We start from the raw sequence: 22,216 nt of genomic DNA, 5'->3' as shown, positions 1-22,216 counted from the left end.
GGCACGATCATCTCATTGTCCCTTTGGGTTGGAGGAATTTATAGCCTCAGTGAATGTCCAGGGATTGCTGCCCGAAATAATAAAAATCCTGGTATTTGCTAAGCCCTTGTTATGTGCCACGCACTGAACGGAGCGCTGTACTGATTCATTCAGTCGTATTTATCGAGCGCTTACTGTGTGCAGAGCACTATACTAAGCGCTTGGAAAGTAGAGTTCGGCAATAAAAAGAGACAATCCCTGCCCACAGCGGGCTTACAGTCTGGGACACAGTCCCTGTCCTACAGTTTTAGGAGGAAGGAGGACAGGTATCGAATCCCCATTTTGCAGAAGAGGAAACAGAGTCACAGAGAAGTTCAGTGACTTACCCAAGGCATTCAGTCAATCGGTGGTATTTATTCTGCGCTTACTGTGTGCAGAGCACTTCACTAAGTGCTCGGGAGAGTACAGTACAACAGAATTGGCAGTTGCGTTCCCTGCCCACAATGAGCTTAGAGTCTAGAGGAGGAGACAGACAATATAAATCAATAATTTACAATATATAATTTAAAGATATGTACATAAATGCTGTGGGGAGGAGGTGAATATAAAATCCCCAAATGTCACAGATCCCAGTACAGATCCAAGGTCACAGAAGAGACAAGTGGCAGGGCCGGGATTAGACTCCAGTTCCTCTGACTTCCTGGGCTGTATTCATTCCACTAAGCCACACTGCTTCCCATCTGCACCTGAAACAGCTAGGCAGCATCAGGTATCAATTGGCCCAAGCCTGGCCTATTCATTGTCTCGTTCTTGTTCCCAAACAAGGGGGTCCTGCTCTCAGCCAGAAAGAGGGTTTCTGTATTACGGGATCTTTCAGATTGCCAAAAACCCAAAAACTATGCTCTCTCCCTCCCCAATCCATCAACCTTCCCTTCTGAGTTGGAAAAAAAAAATTGCTTCCAGAATCATCTAGTGCTTTTATGTACTGCTGAGAGAAACTCCGCCTGCCATTTAAGCAGTCAGTTTACTGGGCCTCTCTTAGAAACAGTTCTTGGGGAAAAATATTCTGATTTTTCCTTTGATAAAAGCGTACGTGCATTTTCTTTCTAGGTCGGCACTATGGGGCTGTCAGTTGTGAAGGGTGCAAAGGTTTCTTTAAAAGGAGTGTAAGAAAGAATCTGACCTACAGTTGTCGCAGCAACCAAGATTGCATCATCAATAAACATCACCGGAACCGCTGCCAATTTTGTAGGCTTAAAAAGTGCCTAGAGATGGGCATGAAAATGGAATGTGAGTAACCAGGACTAAAAATTATAGCATATCCACTGCAAGTAGAAATGTGAAAACTGCTGTTTAACTAAGTTTTCAGTTCTTAAATTTTCTCTGGGAGGTGGGGGGGGGGGACCCTATACTCTATGTTCAGATTTATTTTATCTTCTATGTGAACTAGGTTGCTACACTGTTGTGGTACTAGCAACACTGGTGAGATCCAAGCCAAATGAAGATAGGTTACTTGTGCGATTTCATTCAGCGCTTAGAACAGTGCTTAGCACATAGTAAGCACTTAACAAATATGATCATTATTATTATAATTATTAATTCCTTTCTGAAATGTTCTGATTTGAGTCTTTGATCATCCAGTCAAGTTTTAACCCCACTGTAAAACTAAGGGGAAGCTCTTATGCTGGGACTTGTACTCACCAGATACTAGGATTTTACTGCTGGATATACACTCTTCACAGCCCCACTCCACCATCACTGTCTTTTAAGAAGACACAGCATAGCAGGTTCATTTCAACTCCTCTTCCGACTTTTTCCTGAAGGATTTACTACAAGTAAACTTTGCCACTTGTGTTTACATTTCTTTTTTTCTGATAGGCCACGATCTCAGACACCTGCTTTGCTTTATGCATCAAGTCCTCCATAAAACTGAAAGGATGGGTCTGTGAAGAGAGAAGTACCTTGGGGGTTGGGGAGATGCCAAACCCGATGTATGGTCTAATGTAACATTTTTGTTTGGTTTGGGCGTAGTGAGATTTCTTTTTTATCAAGATTAGTTTTTGAAAAGGAAATACCAAGCTAATACCGTGGTTAGGCCTTGTCTACATTATCAAGCTTCCATCTTTAAGAGTTAGGGATTAGACACTCTTTTTTTCATTCACATTATTTTCTTTAAACCTGGATGTGTTTGGATTTTAGCGGTTCAGAGTGAAAGGAAGCCATTTGATGTACAGCGGGAGAAACCAACCAATTGTGCGGCTTCAACAGAAAAAATTTATATCAGAAAGGACCTAAGAAGCCCTCTGATAGCCACTCCAACTTTTGTAGCAGATAAAGATGGGACGAGGTAAGTTCCGATAACATGCCCAGCACATAGTAAGCACTTAACAAATACCATAATAAAGTAGGCCAGTTTGAAGTTGGTTGAAAATATGATCGGTAAAGGGCTGTGTGTGTTATGGCAGTGAACAGTTCGGCAGTCTTTTTTATAGAGAGTCCAGCCAACTCTAATGTTAACAGACATGACCATCATCGTTTTGGTTTTTTTATTTTAAAGAGATTTGGGGGAAAAAAAAGTGTCTATATCAGGTCCTAAACTGAGTGAAGATGGTTTCAGTATAAATATCCTTTAGATTTAACAGTTGTAAATGTAAGGTCTCTTGAAGTTTATTAAAACCTGGATTCATTGCATTTATCTCTTACGGATTTCTTACGGTTACACTACTGCTGTTTCAAAATTAAAATCCTAAGGCTTTTCAGGAGGGAAGAGTAAAACGCATCTCAGTTTGTAGAGATGAGTGCCAGTGAAATGTTCCTGTGCATAGTAGTTAACAATCTAATGGGGAAAGAAAGCATAAGCAGCAATTAATGTAACAAAAGAAAATAAAGTGAACAAGGACATGTATGCGGTTGGGAACGTGTTGGAGACTCGATGTAGGGCATTTTATCTCTCATGACAAAATGTCAACTGCAGTCAGCTTGGAAGATGGGTACAAAAACTACTTGTTGTTCTTCTCTTCTTCTAAGGCTCATTTTTTCTTGGCAGCTCTCTTTAGGAACAGGTTGTAGATAGTGCTTTCAATTTGGTGTGGTCCTCCACAAAATGCAAAAGCTAGTAAAATTTAATACCCAGTTTATTAAGGTTAGTTAAGCTCCTTCTGCTACAAATGATTAACCAACTTAGTGTAATGAACTTTGCAGATGCACTGGATGTGCTGAATAACTTAATCATAATAGAGTGGAACTGTATTGGAAACTGAACTGTGTTCTATTTTTAAATAGACAAACGGGTCTTCTCGATCCAGGAATGCTTTTGAATATCCAACAGCCTTTGATACGCGATGATGGTACACTCCTCGTAGCTACAGATTCCAAGGTGATATTTCCTTTCCTCAGTATGAAAGCTATTTCGCATGCTTGGGTTCGTCGATCATTTTTGACCGTGATTTATTTGACCAGCTAACTGAAAGCTTTTTTAAAATTATAAATAACCAGCGATTGTTTCCGTGAAAAAAGTCACAGACTCTCCCACTCCCCCTAAGCGATCTCCTTACTGGGGAAGTGTGTTGTGGGCAGCCCTACAGAGCAAAGAGAGATGTTTAGCGGTGTAGGTCCTGCTAAGATTTGCAGTCCGTTGGTGCATCTGGATCTTATTGTCCAGCACAAACCTTTGGCGGTGGTGCATGGGTGAGACAAAGAGGTACCAAAATGTTGTTCTGATACATTTCCTTTAGCGAAACCCTGGGTTGTGTTCTGTTAAACATGTTAGGACTTAGGTTTCAGTTTGGTGAAATTTGGGGGTCACATTCTGATTCAGATATTTATGTTTCCTAACCATACATCTGCAGTCGTTTGTCTTGTAGTAGCGACACCTGTTTTTCCAAGTTTCTCTTCCAGACCTTACCTATTCCTGTTTAGAAATGATTTTGGAGTACTAGAACTGGGTCGAAGGCAAATTAACCCATTAACCATAGGCATAAAATTGAATACATAATAAGTAGCAAATCCAGAGTGGTCCTCGTAATACGTGAGATGAAAGACAAGCACAAAGCCAGTGCCTGTACGGCTCAGTTCTCATGGGCAAGGGTAATAGCGGAACTGACAGTTTTGTCTGACGAGAAGACCGGGGCCGGCATCAGGTGTTCAGCTGCCTGAGGCAGAGCCAGAAAGGTCACCTCCAGTGTTCTTCACGACACCCTTGCATCACCGTCGGACACCACTGTTTAGGGGAGACCGGTTCTCCCTCACCACCCTTCGACTGAGCACCCTGGGCAGTTCTGCTCTAAGACCCCAACTGACACCCTGTTAACAGACCATTCCCGCCCCACAGCCATCTTTGAGCAGGGCAAGTGGCATAGCCATCTTGGAGAGAAACTGCATTTTCACCGTCTTTGACGAGGGCCAGGTTGTGGAAGGTCCTGGGAGGCCTCCCCCTGAAGTGATAGCTTAATTCACTTACTGTATGAGGTCAGCCCCGGAGAAGATGCTGTTCCTCTAATTCCGGATCGAAAGATCTTGATGGCTTTTGTGGAGATGATGAAACGGTCTGATCACCATGCTCAGTTCTTCCATGATGCATGTTTTCACTGTGTGATTTGGAGAGACACTGTTAGGGAATTAGGGAACAGTCTTCCGACAACACCTGTCTATCCCGATAAATTGTGATACGGCGTCTGGAGAAAAGGTGGTGGGTGTCCTTGTGTGTAGCTTCCATCCAAGCGCTCATACTACAAGGCAAGTTTTCCTTACCACGGGGCTTGTCGTGGACAGGATCCTTGTGTTATAGGAAGACTGAGTGTAATACCTGAGTTCCTTTGGTGGCGAGTTTTACAAGAGAAGGTTCTAGTCTCGGATTTTAACTGCATTATGTGGCCACTTTAAGGGTCCGATTCATTTCGTTTGTGTGAGAACCGCCTGAGCGGAGGGTTTCCTTCCAGAATCAAGAGCTACATTTTGTTTGGCTCCATTCTTAGCCAAATTCACTAAAGGTTTAGGTGTAGCCAGGGAACATCCTCTCTGAGGAAAAAGCATCCCCATTTTGAACAAGACAGCTAAAAGCATCGACTTTAATAGCGCACATCTCGGGAGGAAATATTCCCCCTCTGTTGTGCAGCGTGCCCTCCTCTTTTGGAAGGCAATATTTGCGCTTTGGTGTCAGTGGATAAATTACAGCTGCTCTACCGTACATTGCCACAGAAAGCAGGTGACCTCTTCGGATGGGAAGGAGTCACGGTCTTCATGGCGTACGGCAGGTATCCTTCGGTAGCGGTGCGACGGAAGGCATCTCATTAGGGTTATTAGGTAGGAGGCGGAATCCAGACAGGGCAATTGAGAAGGGATGCCCCAGATGGGACAAGGGGCTGTGTCCAATCTGACTACCTCGTATCCACCCTAGCGCTTAGAATGGCGCTTGTCACATGGGAAGCGCTTGACAAATATAAAAAGACTAATGATGATAAACGCAGCCCCGTCAGGAAAGCATTTTACCCTAACTGTGTTCCTTTGATTGCCTGAGAGTTGTTTCTTTCTTTATAGGCTGAAACAAGCCAGGGTGCTTTGGGTACGTTGGCAAATGTAGTAACATCCCTTGCAAACCTCAGTGACTCCCTCAATAATGGCGACACTTCAGAAATGCAACAAGAGGACCAGTCTGCAAGTGAGATTACTCGGTATGAACTTGTAGCAGCATACTTGGCAAGTCATCTTGAGGCAACCAGAGCTTCTCATTCATTAAATCAGCACCGTAGATAAATGATTGGAATTAGGTGCCACCCTGTTTTGACAACTGCAGTAAAAGGCCTGCAGTTATCAGAAAGCTGTCACGATGAGCCTGAGTTCCTGTCTTCTTTTAAATATTAGTTATTGAAACTTTGCCCTACTTTTTAAAAATGTGGTCTAAACAGCCAAGACTGGATTTCGCTTTCATCCTGGAGTACGAAAATTTAAGCGATGGGTGACAGCCACGAAAAAAAAAATATATATATACATATATATATAGTACCTGTCACTAGACAGTTGTCATTTGCTCTTCAACACTGTTCTGGATAGCTCTTAAGATTTTAGAGATGACTTGTTCCCTTCAGTCTTTCCTCATTTTTCTTTCGTATTTTCTAAGTAAGTGAATTTGATGCTCGTGGAATTCAGAGACTGAGAGGATTGGTTTGTTCCAGACATAGTGTAAGCTACTCTGTAAGTGCCTTCCCTGCAACTCTGCCATTGTGTTTTAATCTCTATGCCTAACCATCAGACGACTTTTGTCTTGGGCCTATAACGCAGAGACGGGCCAATTCCTTCCAGATCTCCCATTAGTTTTTTTAGGTAAAAAAAAAAAGGGGGACCAAATTGGGATCTGGAAACCTCATTTTCACCTGGGACCTAAGGTTGGGTTAAAATCCAGGTGTGTCACATGCCTCAGCATGTAGAATTCACTTCCCCCCACCTACCGCTCGGTGATGCTGTAAGGACGAGCAGTGCTTAGAATACTTTGAGCGCCTCACATGAAAGGTACGTAATTGTCGAGGTGTTGACGTTTTAACGAATCCTGTCCTCCCACCGAGGAGGAATCCAGGTAAGGTAAAGCTGTGGAGAAATGCCCAGATAAGCCTCCACAGTTCTCTTCAGGGGGTTGGAGATATCCTCGACTCCCGCGATTCCACCTGACTGAAAAGGACTGGCGGGGCCTGAGAGCCCCATTTTGGGGGAGGGATGTGAAAGCACACTGGCCCGTGGTGTGCCTGGCTAGGCCCTCTACAGTTCGTCACTCGGCGGGGAGAAGACAGAGGGAGGGAGACTGTTCACCCATTTCCGGTTCCGGCGGAGCACGCCGCTATCCCCAGAGCCGCAAGGGGAGAATTCCGGTTCCCGTGGTTACATGAAATGTTGGAGTCTGTGGGCCTTAACCTGGAAATGACCGTAAAGTGGGATTTGGGCTTTCCGGTAAACCCTTGAGTCACACACTTGTGTGATTTATTTTTGCTCAAAGGGCGTTTGATACTTTGGCTAAAGCACTTAATACCATGGACGGCTCTTCGACACCAAGCTTGGCAGATGGGATGGATCCTGCAGGAGGAGGAAACATTCACGTCATCAGCAGAGACCAGTCAACACCTATCATCGAAGTAGAAGGACCCCTGCTGACAGATACGCATGTCACATTTAAGGTATGTGCATTCGAAGTTTGTGCGGTCTCTTGTTTTGTTCTTCCTTGGCTTTTGATTTTCTTAGTTTTTAAAAAAGACAAAGCCCCATCAAGTTAGATCATTTTACAGTTGTGGGGTTTCTTGCTGTAAGAGGATTAGTATGGTCTTATTATTTTGAAGGGAAGAATGAAAACAGTGTGTCTCTCTCCTCTTGGTTTTGCAACTTCTTGGTTTGTGGAGGGATTCTGACTTGTCCCCAGTATAACACAGCCCAGTGGTATCCCAGTTATTGCATTTGAAAGTGCTGTCTCTCGTCCCTCAGAAATGATATCGAGTCTATGCAAAAAGGACACCTGGCTGGTATGCGTAACCCTAGAAAATACCGATTTGTCCTGTGGCTCCTATGAAATGTAATGGAAGCTATAGATTTTTTTTAACCTTCATGTTTTCCTCAACTCCTGTTCCTTACAGCGTTGCAAATAAATCCCAATGTTGACCCACCCCTCTGTCCCCAGCCTGCCCAACTTTGACTTCATCAGTGATTAAATAAAATGCATGATTGCATTTTATTTCTCATCGCTCATAGTGAATGATGCTGTTCGGTGAAAGGCTGACATATAGCTGCCCTAGAATTATGTAATATTATATGAATTTCACTTCTAAAAATACTCGGCTCTATTCTCCCAATTGCCTCAGAGGGCACGCGTATCCCAGGAGCCGATGAGAGGGGCTGCTCCCAGACCCTGCTCTGCACAGTCTGCCCTTTGCCTAGATGGTTGGCTTTTTTGGGTGGGGGGGGACAAGAGGGGTGTGGGGGAACCAGGAGTGAGGGCTGATCTCTCCTGGGAACTAAGCTCTTGCTCGTGTGGTGCTGAGCCAGCACGCAGAGCTCTCCCTATTCCCACATTTGGTAAGCTCAGTCTGAGCTCTCGGCCCAAGTGAAGACAGCCTCACTACCTCTGGACAGTGGGACCAGTGAGTCAATTGGGAAGCCTGGTTGGCGGTGGCTGCGTAGATTGACTTCAGCTCAGGCTCCCCCCGGAGGGGGTGGAGTATTGGGCTCAACGATTTTTCATTTGACTCTCTGTCCTTCTCATACTGAACCGTGTGTGTACCCCATTTTCTCACAGCTCACAATGCCTAGTCCAATGCCAGAGTACCTTAATGTACACTACATTTGTGAGTCAGCATCACGACTGCTTTTCCTCTCAATGCACTGGGCTAGGTCCATCCCTGCATTTCAGGCACTTGGGTAAGTGGAAGTTTTCTTTCAGTGACGAGTTGAGTCATTATGTAAACTGTCTAAAATATGTCAGGTGCCCCAGCATTGCTTCTAATTAAATCAGTTCAGCAGAGCCTCAAGTTAAATATCCTCATTGACAGATAGCGAGGTTGGGCACCCCTTCCCCGGGAGGTCTTGTTTCATGACAGGAGGAAAAATGAGCCGAGAGAAGGTACTGTACCTTAGGGGACTGTCTTAGAAAGAAGGGCTTAGTATAGTGCAAGGCACCCAGTAGATGCCCAATAAGTATCAACTGGGAAAGATGATAGGATTTGGGAGTGCAGTGGCGATTGTCATGGGGAAAACGACCCACTGTCAGTTTACAGACTGCCCTCTTATCATAACCGGGCTTCGTTAGCACTGGTCCATGTCCTTTAGGTGACACATTGGCAAGAGTAATGGTAGAGCATGGAGGTGGTGTTAAAAATGTGATCAATCTGGAGTCACTTCCTCCCATGTAAAATAGGCTGTGGGTAGTAGCTTTCAAGGTGGTATTTTGCACAGTCTGTTATGTCCAGTCCCTTCTGCAGGTGTGCGTTTTCTAAATTTATTCAATGGTATTTACTGAGCACCTACTGTGTGCAGAGCACTGTATTAAGTGGGGAAAGTGCAATGCGGCAGAGTTGGTAGAAACGATCCCCGCCGCTGCAGCTTTCAGTCTCGAGGGGGAGGCGGACATTAAAATAAATTACAGATAGGGGAAATAGTAGAGTATAAGGATACGTCCGTAAGTGCAGTGAGACTGGGGTGAGCATCAACGTGCTCAAGGGGTACCTTCGTCGATCAATCGATGGAATTTATCAAGTACTTACGACTGTACTAGGCGTTTGGGAGAGTGCGATGGAGTAAGTAGACATGATCCCTGCCCACAAGGATCTTACAAACTCTAATCTTCATCTGATGAAGTTGGGAAATGGCAGAGCTAAGTGCACAATCAGCCCTTCTGTTATCTGGATGGCCTTTAGAAGGTGATTTTATACACCCTTATATTTTTCCACATGAAAATGAGGGACAGAGGTTGAATTATGGATATGGTCTTGGCTGGGACATAGCCCTCGACCTAAAAAATTTGGTGCTTTGGCTGGCACATCGGTCTTGACCCACTAGACGTGGCCGCACTGAACAGTCAATCAGTTCACGGTATCTATTGAACACTTATACTTGGGGACGACACAACAGAGTTAGGAGGCATGATCCTGCCCACAAGAAGCTTACAATTTAGCAAGGAAGACAGACATTAAAATCAGTTGCAAGTAGGAAGGAGCATGGGCAGATAGATATGTGGACGAGTAAAATGCTTAAACGGTAGAACATGCAAGTGTGTTCTTCGGATGGCCCCAGACTGCCAAGGAGGGAGATGGGAGCCTATGACCCGGGAGGAAGAAAAGTTAATCGGGGAGGGCCTCGTGGAAGAGATAGGATCTGTCATCTGGCAGATTTGAAATGGGAAGGAATTCTAGACAGGAGGAAGGACGTGGGAGTGGCAAGTGGGAGAGAGGCAAGCACATGCGTACCCTTCAAGCACTTGTGCCCGTCAATGCCCATCTCCTCCTCTAGACCATGAGCTCCCCATGGGCAGTGAACATGTCTACCGACTCTGTTGAATTGTACTCTCCCAAGCGCTTAATGTAGTGCTCTGTATACAGTTAAGGCATCAGTCAAAACCCTCGACTGATTGACTGAAGGCACAGTGAGAAGTTGAACTTGGGAGGAGCGTAGAGTGTGAGCTGGGGTTAGTGGGAGAAGAGAGTGGATGAAGGGGAGGGAGCTGTCAGAGTGTCTTAGAGCCAGTGGTCAGGAGTTTCTGCTTGACGTGGAGAGGAATGGATAACCACTGTAACTTTTTGAGGAGTCGGGGAGACAATTGCAGAATGATAAAAACGCATTTTGCTTGGCAGCTGCTGGGCGTAAGCCTCACACTAAATACATGTATAAAGTTATCGGGGAAAGAGACATAGAAGCAAAGCCAGTGTTTTTGGAGCCGTGCATCACCGAACCTGCCTCTGATAGTAGTAGTGAATACTCATTCATTCATTCATTCATTCAGTTGTATTTATTGAGTGCTTGCTGTGTGCAAAACACAGTAGGAGTAGTATTTATCGAGCGCCTACTGAGTGCATTGCATTGTAATAAAGGCAGAAGTCCAAGACAATGTTCTCTGCCCACGAGGAGTTTATTCTCTGCTGGGGGTCACGGACATAGAAACAGTCACAAGCTGGAGGTGTCCCCAGGATCCTAGCACCCTCAGGTGGTTTTTTTACCCCCCAGAGGTAAGGAATGCATTTTAGAAGCACATTCATACAATTCAGTCGTATTTATTGAACGCTTACCCTGTGCAGAGCACTGTACTAAGAACTTGGGAGAGTACAATATAATAACAGACACATTCCCTGCCCACAACGAGCTCACATGCAGATGTATCCCCAAATTCAGGGCCACCTCCCTTGGTTTCCTAAATTGGCATCCCAGAATGGCAAGGGGAGTATCCCAGGTTCTGCTAACCAGTCCTGTTTCCCAAGAGCTGGTTTCTGGGGACTCAGATGAGTGTCTTTCCCTCCCCTGGCTCTGCCCTGTTGCAACATTTCTCAGACAGCTGTGAATCTCACACACTCTGTTCACCCAGATGCTAGGGCAGCGGTGGGCAGAAGAGCCCAATACACCAGTCAATCATTGGTATTTATTGAGCACTTACTGTGGGCAGAGCACTGTACTAAGCACTTGGGAGAGTATAGTACAACAGAACCAGCTGACATGTTCCCCGCCCATATTGAGTTTACAATCTAGAGGGAGAGACAAACATTACTATGAATAAAGAAGTAATTTATAAAAAATCAGTCAAAGATTCCTGCATAAGTGCCGTGGGGTAGTGGGTGGGTCACATATCCAGAGATACAGAGCCAAGCCATAGGCGACACAGAAGGGAGGAGCGTGCTGGGGAAAAGAGGGCTTAGTCAGGACTTAATCAATAAAACGAAACCTGGAAACCTTTGAACCTTTGGTGTGCCAAGAGCTGGTTATACCGTTTACACACACATCAGCACAGCTTACTTCATTGTCAACTTAATGGTTTTATATGTCTCATTCCCTTTCCCCTCTTACCAGCCCCGCTCCTGCTCCAGAGCCCCATTCGCAGCTCTCACTCATTCCAAGTCATAGGTTTCAGACCCTTGCTGTAGAGGCGAATGATCTTAACTAGTTTTTAAGGTGGTGGAGCTTCATCAGAATACATAAATAAGATCTAATTAGCCCTTTAGTTTCAGCCAGACAATGACTAAAAAGAGGTGTAGTATTTAAACAATGGCCCCAAAAAGAAATCCTGTGTCAAACGCCTGTTCCTATATCTAACTCCTTACAGAAGGGTGACTTTCCCCTTCCTGGGTACCTCATATGTCCTTGCAGTAGTCCTCGACATTTTCTCTGCTCTGTTTCCCCCCGCTAATGACACAGAGAACTCTTAGTTTTCCGGCTTGCCACCTCTGGGTTCTTCTTTCAGGGTTTCCAGACTCTAATAATAATAATAATTGTGGTATTTGCTTAGCGCTTACTGTGTGCCAAGCACTGCCGTAAGCGCCAGGGTAGATACAAGGTAATCAGGTTGTCCCCTATGGGGCTCACAGTCTTCATCCTCATTTTACAGATGAGGTAACTGAGGCACAGAGAGGTGAAGCGCCCCCCCCTTCTAGACTGTGATCCCTTTGTTGGGTAGGGATTGTCTCTATTTGTTGCCGAATTGTACTTTCCAAGCGCCAAGTACAGTGCTCTGCAAACAGTAAGTGCTCAATAAATACGATTGATTGAATGAAGTGTCTTGCCCAAGGTCACAGCAGGCAAGTGGCAGAGCCGGGATTAGAACCCACGTTCTCTGACTTCCAACCCGTGCCATTTCCACTAAGCCTCACTGCTTCTCTCAACCCATCCCAGGACCTCTTGACATTAACCTGTCAATCCTGATTGTCAGGTAATATACCAAACATTCCTGCATCCTTATCTCCATCTGCCCACTGCACACGTTGCCTGGACAGCTTAAGGCGGTCCCCGGAAACTAAGCAGGCGGAGTGCTCCTCGAGCATAGATTGTCATTCAGAAAGACGGAAGGACTCCCAGGCCAATCAGAAGGCACATTCAAAGACAAAGACACACTAAAACCTTCCCTGTCAGTTTGAGCACGTCCTCTCAGCCTTCAGCCCTTCTGGGCCAGATTGCAATGAAGAGGACCAGTTGCTAATCTCTCTGGGTAGCGAGCCCGGTCACTTAGGCATCATTAACTAATAGGGGGATTCATGACCTCTTTTTTGCCGGTGTCAGATTCACCCTCTGTGATTTGTCCACCAGGACTTTTCCTATTGCTAAATTTTTTGAGACAATTGTAGAAAAATTTGCTAATTACGCACAATGCAAAACCCGAGGTTTTTGGCATAATGCAAAAGACATCGTTTTGCCACTAGGTAAATCCGTGGCTATCCCCGCACCCAAAATATTGCATGGAGTCCTGGTCACCATGCCTTAGGAAGGATTTGGTGGAGCTGGAGACGGTAAAGGTATTAGGGGAATGGAGGAGCTTCCATATGAGGAGAGATTGAAAATGCTAGGACCCTTCATTCTGGAAACGCACGGTCTTCAAGAGGATATCAATCAATCAGTGGTCCTTATTGAGCACTCACTGTGTGCAGAGCACTGTACTAAATGATCAGGAGGGTACGATACAACAGAGTTGGTAGATGTATAACCTGCCTGCAAGGAATTTACAGTCTAGAGGTTTAAAGCCTGCAGAATCACGATGAGTGTGGAGCATGTTGCTGCTTTTGCTCACCAGATCCCTTAGCATCACACAGTAAATGTTCTAACAAGCGTTCTGTCTCCACTTTTGGAGATGGGTTACTGATCTGACCCAGGGATTGCATTGTTTATGTTTTAAATGTTAGATCGGCGGTGGGCGGGGGTGGCTTTCCTGCAATGATGAAAGTGTATCCCATCAAAATGAATCTTATTTTGGTTTGGGACGAACTGCAGTTAATTTCCTTTAGATTTCGAAAGCATTCTATAGTGTGTTTCTACATCACTGTTGAAGTGGCTAATAATATGTAGGCTCAAGGGGAAAAACTTAAAAGATATCTTCCCTTTGAGAAGGGTTTAACCAATTTTTTTAAATCCTTTTTCATAGTCAGGACTGTAACACAAGCCTGGTGCGTGCCTGTTGGAATGAACTGTTTACCTTGGGTCTGGCACAATGCTCCCAGGTGATGAGTCTTTCAACTATTTTGGCAGCTATTGTCAACCACTTGCAGAACAGCATACAAGAAGGTATGTATTAGGGTTAACACCTGAGAGTTACTGCATATTGACTCATAAATGACCTGTTAAGCACACCAGCAAAGGTGTGCTCCTCAGTAACGTCTCTTGGGTGAAAACAAATCCCAAAATCTAAAGAAAGCTGGAGCTTTTGAGTTACACATCTTGTCAACCCTTGGAAGCCATACAAATGATAAAATTCTCTAGTGACTTGCTGGTTTCGTCTTTAGACCGGAGGAAAGTTAATGGACCGTGTAGGGGATTTTGCAAGTCTGTGCAATTGATTCCTGGAATGTTGCTCCGTATTCAGAAATTCTTAGCAAATAAGAGAATCCTCGGTTTTAAAAAAATTAAAAGTAGTGGTGCAAGTTTATCTGGTAGCGGGGATGTCAGCTTTTCATTTTTAAGCACGGGGCAAACTTGGGATGGGGCTTTGAGGGTCGGGGCAAAGTACGGGAGAGGTGGTAAAAGAGAGGGAGGGTCGGAAAGGAAGAAGGTTCTTTCCATCTACTACCATGTGGCCTTCAAACCACTGCTCAAGTGTTTCTCCCCCGCCTGGAGCACCCACTTGGCTTCACCAGATCACATCCCTCCCCTCTTTCGGACTTCTGTGGTGGGGTGGCCTAAATCTTTAAAGAAGCGTTTCCCCGAGCAATGGCATGGGCATACATTTTGGATTATGCCTCCTGGAGGATTTGGTCAGTTTTAATACATCGCAAATATTTTTAATTTTGGAAAAATTTCCCTTCTCCCCATTCTGTAGAGTGCCTGGAGTTTCTCTGGGTGACTGACACCCATGGTCAGTGTCTGCTTATGTCCTGTGCGAGCGGCATCGTTCATCTTTGTTCCTATATAAAGCCCTCACTGCCAAACCAAGGACTTGATTTGAATTGATACTGGTTCCAGTAGTGATCCCCAAGCTGAAGGGGTAACTACAAACCTCACGCCCTACCAGAAGGTTGGAGAGCATTAAAAGACACCAGCTTACGCAGCCCAGGTTAAACAAAAACCAAGCTCCCAGATTGAAACCCTGCAAGACTAAGTGGCAGGTTAAGAGATGTAATCAGAGAGAAATTTTCAAATTTGGAACACTCACCCAAGTGAGGAGAATAGGAAAGCCCTTATAGAGGGGCAGGTCAGGTGCAAACAGGAAATTTTGCAGGCCAAAAAAGAACACCTTGCAAGGGATGCCCAAGCTGGTAACCAAAGGTTCTTTAAATATAACAAAGGCAGGGAAGCTAACTAGTGAATCAATGGAGTCATTTGAAGACTGTGTGATGAAAAGTGCTTTCATGCATGAAAAGAAGATGGTGGAGAGGCCCAATCTCTATTGAAGTAGATGTTAGGGAGATTTCCATCCGCAAATTGTTTTTTGTGGCGCACAGACAAATCAGGAGTGACTGTCTCCTCCCCACCTTCTCCAAGCAAAGAACAGAGACAGAAAATGTTAGGATGTTTCAGCCTGGAAACTCAGAGGCTGAGTGAGGATACAGTTCAAACCCTCAAAATCCTAAAAGGCGTGAACAGGGCAGACCCAAAATTGTTCACCATGTCTTACCAACGCCTGAATGAGGGGACGCCCGTTAAAGCTTGAGGGTGGTAAGTGTAAAACAAAGAACAGAGCACGTAGGATTCATTACCAAGAAAGCTGTAATAAGAATTGTATATTTGTTAAGCGCTCTGTGCCAAGCACTGTACTGAGCAGTGGAGTAGATACAAGATAATCAGGTCCCGCACAGAGCTGTCACAGTCTAAGTAGGAGGGAGAACAGGTATCGAATCCCCGTTTTACAGATGAGGTAACTGAGGTACAGAAAAGTTAAGTGCCTTGCCCAAGGTCACGCAACAGATAAGTGGTGGAGCCAGGATTAGAACCCAGATTCTCTGTCTCCCAGGCCCACGCTCTTTCCATTAGGCCGTCCTGCTTAAGCATGCAGAAAATTGCAGATGGTTCCCAATGGCTTTGAATAAATTCATTGATAATGTGTCTAAAACAGATGCAGAGGGGGAATGACATCTCTTATGTTCTTCTGGTCTAAGAAAAAAGGAAAAAAATAAGTTAATAAACACGGAAAGGTGGTCGTAAGCTCCAGAGTCATTTTAGGAGGCATTTCCAATGTAGTTAGAATTGAATCATGTTTTAAATCAACCATATTCCCTAAAAGTTTAAAATCCCAAATTTTGACTTAACTTGACATAATGATAATAATGGTATTTGTTAAAGCACTTACTATGTGCCAAGCACAATGCTGGTGTAGGTACAAGATAATAGTCCCTGTTCCACACAGGGCTCACGGTCTAAGAGGGAGAGAAAACAAGCCCTAAACACTACATATGTTACTTCTCTGTCACTCCCAAAATATGGTTTGTGAAATTCACCTAATTCTTACAACTGTTTGTAAAATGGTATTGCGTTAGGAAAAGTAAATTAGCATGTAGCTACTATTGCCCAATTGAGACATAGAATGTCATCTTACATAACAGTCATCCTACAATTTTGAAACTACAATTACCATCCTTTTATAGCTTCAGAAAAACCCTGTTTCTAGCTTTAAATGTAATAACAGTTTGAACTGCTAATGTGGCCAGCTGAATAAAAATTCCTGTTGTATGTTATATAAAAACAGCAGTATTGTTACAAAGTATTGTAAAATTATGAAAAGAACCAAAAAGTGATTCTCCACCCATTGCTCTTTCTTTTTTCAATTTCTCCATGCTGAATGAGATGGCCGTTTTACACTGTTTTAACCAAATGAGGAGCCTGTCCTTGTACAGCACCCCAAGACACTTCTCTTACTCTAAGGCTTTGAAAAATGTAGGGAGTTTTTGTTTATTTAAAAGCTAAAATTTGTTCCAAATTTCATTTTTTCATTTATTGCTCCTGATTAGGGGATGGAGGTTGACTTTTTAAAATTTGTAAGTATGTTTGCCCTTCCTCACCTGATTTTGTTATTGGTTTTTTAGACAAACTCTCTGGTGACAGAATAAAGCAAGTCATGGAACATATCTGGAAGCTTCAGGAGTTTTGTAACAGCATGGCTAAGCTTGAAATTGATGGATATGAATATGCATATCTTAAAGCAATAGTTCTCTTTAGCCCTGGTAAGATATGTGACATGTTTTATGATAGCCTTTCTGCCTGTGTCCATCCACAGATATTGATGGACAGATTTCCATCAGATATGAAAGTCATCAGACATTCAGCAGCATAGGAATGGTTATCCCAATTTGTTTTTGACCCACCTCAAGATTGAGTCTCATTGCCATTTTGATATTTTTCCCCAACTCTATACTCTGTGCTGCAGAAGGTATCAGTTGTGACAATCGTGGCCAAAAACATTTTAAAATGAAACTACTACAGTACCATTTGTATGAAAATCAGTGAGAATTTGAGAACATTACTTTTCCCTCATTCAGATCATCCAGGACTGACCAGTACAAGCCAAATAGAAAAATTCCAAGAGAAGGCCCAAATGGAGTTACAGGATTATGTTCAGAAAACATATTCAGAAGATACATACAGGTATGCACGGATATAATGCATGAGGGGTTTGGGGCTTTATTTTGTTTGCCGATAATAAGTCCAATAGAAGTTAACCAGTAAAGGAATTCAGCCTGCTGGTTTCATACAGATGTGGATGAAGTAGAACTCTATTAATATATGTAGAGGATTGTTATCAGTACTTACCATTCACTCAGATCTGAAATGCCTGCCGTAGGACTTGATATTAGTAAACTGTCAAATCTTTCATTCATTCAGCCGTATTTACTGAGTGCTTAGGCTGTACAGAGCACCGTACTGAGTGCTTGGGAGAGTACACTATTACAATAAACAGGCACATTCCCTGCCCGCAACAAGCTGACAGTCTAGAGGGGAATAGTATCTGATAGCATCCCTGACAAGAATGAGGCAACCTGTGGCTCAGCTTGCAAGCCAGATTAAAGAGCAAGCGTGAAAGGTGGTGGGATGCCACAGTGGAAGAGATCCAGAGCTATGTAGGCCACCATCGAATCAATGAACTTCTCCCCAGCGTTGAAGACACCGTGTGGCTATCACAGCACCTCTGAAGAGTCAAAAGGGCTCCAGCCTCCTCCCAGATTAGGAGAGAACCCTGAAGAAGTGACAGTAACATTTCAGTAGTCTCTTCACATCTTCTGCTATTGAAGATGAGACTTTTGAACCATAGAAAACATAACTCCCAGACCCGTGCTCTTTGTACTAGACCACACTGAGAAGCAGCATGGGCCTGGGAATGAAAAGCCCTGGGTTCTCAGCCTGGCCCCGCCGCTGGTCTGCTGGGTGACTTGGGCCAATCGTATTTATGGAGCGCTTACTGTGTGCACAGCACTGTACTAAGCTTTTGGGAGAGTACAATATAACAATAAATAGACACATTCCCTGCCCACAGCAAGCTTGCAGTCTAGAGATGAGCTTACTGTCTCTGTGCCTCAGTTTCCTCATCTGCAAGATGGGGTTCTGTACCTGTTCTCCCTCCTACTTAGACCGTGAGCCCCATGTGGGACCTAATTATCTTAAATGTCTACCCCGGCATTTAGCACAGTGCTTGGCTCGCATTAAGCGCTTAACAAATACCACAATTATTATAGAAAACCTTCCGACGTGCAAAGCCACGGTCCTGTCTTAGGCTTCTGAGTCGTCTCCGACCCATAGCGATTCCATGGACACATCTCTCCTGGAACGCCCCACCTCCACCTGTAGTCGTTTTGGTAGTGTTTCCGTAGAGTTTTCTTTATCAAAATCCGGAAGCGGTTTACCATGGCCCCCTTCCTCACAGTAAACTTGAGTCTCCGCCCTCTACTCTCTCCCGTGCCGCTGCTGCCCAGCACAGGGGAGTTTTGACTCGCAGCAGATGGCCTTCTGCTTGCTAGCCACTGGCCGAGCTAGGAGTGAAATGCGTATGCCTCTGCCTGACTCCCCCTCCCGTAGTCGAGACCGGTAGAGTACCGGGAACTCTCCAGGTGCCATCCTGAGAGGGGAAAGCCATAGTACTTGACCCAGTTATGGAGGGAGTCACCACCACAGTTAGAGCCGTGAAAAATGGTCAAGCTCTTGAGCCTGATGGCTGAGATCCGTGAGCATGGAGGCAACACCCTGCTCAAAAACTTACACAGGTTCTTCCTCAAATATGGAACATGGCAGAGGTATGCTACGGGGTCTCCAAGATGTCACCATCCTCACCATCTTCAAGAAGAAGGGCGAAAAATCAAATTGCAGCAATTATCAAAGCGTTTTAGCTCCTGGGCAGTAGGTGATGGTAATAGTAGTAATATCATTTATCATTAAGTGCCCATGGTGTGCAAAGCACTGTGCTGAGCACTGGGAAGAAATACAAAAGTCCCATGGGATGGGAGGCAGGGGGGCACACTTCCACAGCTTCAGTCCTTTTCAAAGAGACGAATCACAGAGACCTCGCAGAGACCCCGGAGCAGATCAAGGAGCAGGCCAGGAAAGCAGCATACCAGACAAGGGGGATGAGTTAGAGGGTTTGAAGCCTGGAGGAGAGCTCCCCGAACCGCCGTGCGATCATGGCAGTGCCGAGTTCCGAGACTCCCGTGCAACAGCCACGCTGTATGTCTCAGTGCCAGAGATGCCCTGTGCGATCCATTCTCCATCGCCTGGAGTGGGGGTGGTAAAGCGGGGATGTGTCATGCGTGGCCCTGGTCCCATTCAGTTTGCTCTGCACAGTCATGCTGGAGGATGCCACAAGAATACGCTCCCGTTCCTCCAGGAAACTCTTCCAACTCAATAGGTTTCACACATCCATCCACCATCCTAGACAGTCATTTAAGAAGCAGCATGCACGACTAGTGGATAAGACCCAGTCCTGGGAGCCAGAGGACTTTTTTTTATGGTATTTGTTAACCATTTACTATGTGTCGAGCACTGTTCTAAGTGCTGGGATAGATACAAGCTCATCAGGTTGGACAAATCCCAGCTCCACCACTTGTCTTCTGTGTAACATTGGGCAACTCGTTTCCCTTCTGTGCCTCAGTTACCTCATCTGAAAGATGGGGATTAAGACTGTGAACCCCATGTGGGATGTAGGCTGTGTCCGACCTGATTAACTTGTATCTACCCCAGCGGTTAGTACAGTGCCTGTCACGTAGTAAGTGCTTAACAGATGCCATTAAAAAAAAAATCCCTAGCCCTAACCACTCACCCTCTTTCTTCCCTGCCAGTCAGGTTCCCACAGAGATATCGAGTGCGGTAAGAAAGTAGGCAGACAGGAGTATGATGCATTGCCAAGGGCATGCGAACGTTTTAAATGTGCAGGACCTGAGTACCGCCAAATTGTGAACCCCATATGGGACAAGGACTGTGTCCAACATGATTAACTCGTATCTACCTAGTGCTTGCCACGTAATAAGCGCGTAACAAATACTATAATGAAAATATTAATAAAAATAAACAGACCGCAGCTGTGCCATGACCTGGAAGGCCGTTGCCTCTCTAGCCCTTGAGGTCTTTGCTGCTCACATTGGCCAGCTGTTTTTCAGGATTCCTCTTAGGCCTAGCCTTGTCATGAACTGGTCAGAAAATTTCATCACTGATGGCAGGGTCCCAGCAGGCTAAACCGGGACCAGAACTCAGAGCTCCTGATTTCTAGAGCAGTATTTTTTCCACTGGACTAACATAAAAAGCACCAGTAAGTAATGCAGAAGAGCATTTTAATGGTTTAAAGAGAGACCCTCGGTAAACAATGGAAACCTACCTCTCTATTAAAAAAATCGGGGCTGAGGTTGCCATCTCCATGGGTGTGGGCTGACTCGGCTAGAGATTCGGTGGCATGATGGAACGGACACCCGAGTCACTCAAGCTTGGAAGCAACGAGTCCCCCTTTGGGATGAGAATAGCCCCCTTGGGCCAGGACTCATCCGCTGTAGCTGCTGCTAGGCGCTCTATCCATTTGTAATAATAATAATAATAATTATGGTGCTTGTTAAGCGCTTACTGTGTGCCAAGCACTGGGTTAGATACAAGGTAATCAGATCGGACACAGTCCTGTCTCACATGGGGCTCACAGTCTTAATTCCTGTTTTACAGATGATGTAACCAAGGTACAGAGACATGAAGGGACTTGCCCAAGGTCATACAGCAGACATATGGCAGAGCCGGGATTGGAACCCATGTCCTCTGACTCCCAGGCCCATGCTCTTTCCTCAAGACCATGCTTCTTCCATTTAGAAAATAAACCCTATCCTCAAAGAGTTCATGCTGGAAATGAAACAGCTGCCTAAAAAAGTAGAGAGTCTTTGGCTAGTGCTTTTAAAAAAAGGTGGGGGGAGAGGGGTGTTGAATAAATTTAAGATTGTGAAATAGCTGTGTAAAATTTACATGGTAATTCAGGTACTCTCAGTTTTTCCACAGCACGTTTTCACTCCACGTTTTGGCTAGAATGCTGTTAGGGAATTAAGAGAACATTCATCCTCCTTTGCAAAGAGACCACGATGCCAAGTTGGCAGAGACTATTGTGCACGTGCATGCAGTTGCTCTCAAGGTGCCTGTACCTTGATGGACCTTGACAGAAGTTTTCGAGGTTTATCAATCGATGGATGGCAGCACTTAGAACAGTGCTGGGCACATCGTAAGCGCTTAACAAATGCCATCATTATCAATATTGTTATTATTTAATGAGCGCTTACTGTGCATAGAGCACTGTACTAAGTGCTTGGGAGAGTACATTATAATAGAGTTGGTAGACATGTTCTCTGCCCACAACATAGAAGAAAGTGTATTGTGTAAATCATCTTGGCTTTCAATGAATGTATGTATCTGATATTCTCATTAACGAAGAAGAGGGCAAACTAATGCTCGGGATGAATAATATGGTGGTATTTGGTAAACGCTTACTGTGTGCCGCTCCCTGGGGTAGAGGCAATACCCTCAAATCAGTTTCAGTCCCTGTACTGTAGAAAGCGCCGGGGTAGATACAAGAAAATCAGGTCCCGCATAAGGCTCACAGTCTTATGGCAAAGGAGAACAAATATGTAATCCCTCTTTTACAGAGGAGGAAACTGTGGCCCAGAGAAGTGAAGTGACTTGACCAAGGTCACACAGCAGGCAAGTGGTGGAGCCAAAACTATTCAGAGATGGGGGATTTACACCTGCAGACAAGGCTGCAGTTGGAGTCGACAGATCCAGGGTCACAGGCCAGAGAACCGGCCAGGGGTGTAGGAAGGAGGGGTGGCCGGACTAGGAAAGCGCTCTTGCCCTTGAACCAGAGGTGTGGGGCCCTCAAAACCAGCACGAAGGGCCAGAAGGGAAGGGAGATTGTGGGTGAGTGACAGCCTCTGCCACTAGTCTTCTCCTGGAACATCCCATTCATCTGCTGCTAGGTTTAGGCATCCCGGGTCTCTGGTTGAGTAAATACTCGTATGCCAGGTTTGCCCAGGGCTAGAAAAGGTAAATCATTCACCGTGAGTTTTACTTTATTTATCCTATTTAATGAAGTGGTTTGGGCATTTTAGCTTGGATGAAGAACAGCCTACTGTAGAAAGAAAAAATG

At 44.9% G+C, this 22,216-nt stretch overlaps 1 protein-coding gene across 2 annotated transcripts in view; it reads left to right on the top strand.

Annotated features, from left to right (window-relative positions):
* NR2C2 (nuclear receptor subfamily 2 group C member 2) overlaps positions 1 to 22,216 on the top strand; it is a 90,293-nt gene that overhangs the window by 67,194 nt on the left and 883 nt on the right. The window contains exons 6-14 of one of the 2 annotated variants that reach the window (XM_001506237.4): positions 1,090 to 1,269; positions 2,179 to 2,326; positions 3,262 to 3,355; positions 5,515 to 5,648; positions 6,962 to 7,139; positions 8,249 to 8,370; positions 13,562 to 13,701; positions 16,653 to 16,790; positions 17,106 to 17,211. In XM_001506237.4, coding sequence (XP_001506287.1) covers positions 1,090 to 1,269; positions 2,179 to 2,326; positions 3,262 to 3,355; positions 5,515 to 5,648; positions 6,962 to 7,139; positions 8,249 to 8,370; positions 13,562 to 13,701; positions 16,653 to 16,790; positions 17,106 to 17,211 — 1,240 coding nt within the window. The remainder of the gene's footprint in view (positions 1 to 1,089; positions 1,270 to 2,178; positions 2,327 to 3,261; positions 3,356 to 5,514; positions 5,649 to 6,961; positions 7,140 to 8,248; positions 8,371 to 13,561; positions 13,702 to 16,652; positions 16,791 to 17,105; positions 17,212 to 22,216) is intronic. The other variant, XM_007655380.3, reaches the window with a different exon arrangement.

The sequence above is a fragment of the Ornithorhynchus anatinus genome, chromosome X1, assembly GCF_004115215.2.
Source record: "Ornithorhynchus anatinus isolate Pmale09 chromosome X1, mOrnAna1.pri.v4, whole genome shotgun sequence".
NCBI classification, from domain to species: Eukaryota; Metazoa; Chordata; class Mammalia; order Monotremata; family Ornithorhynchidae; genus Ornithorhynchus; species Ornithorhynchus anatinus.
Note: the sequence above shows the minus strand (reverse complement) of the source record. Positions and strands in the feature narration are given on the sequence as shown.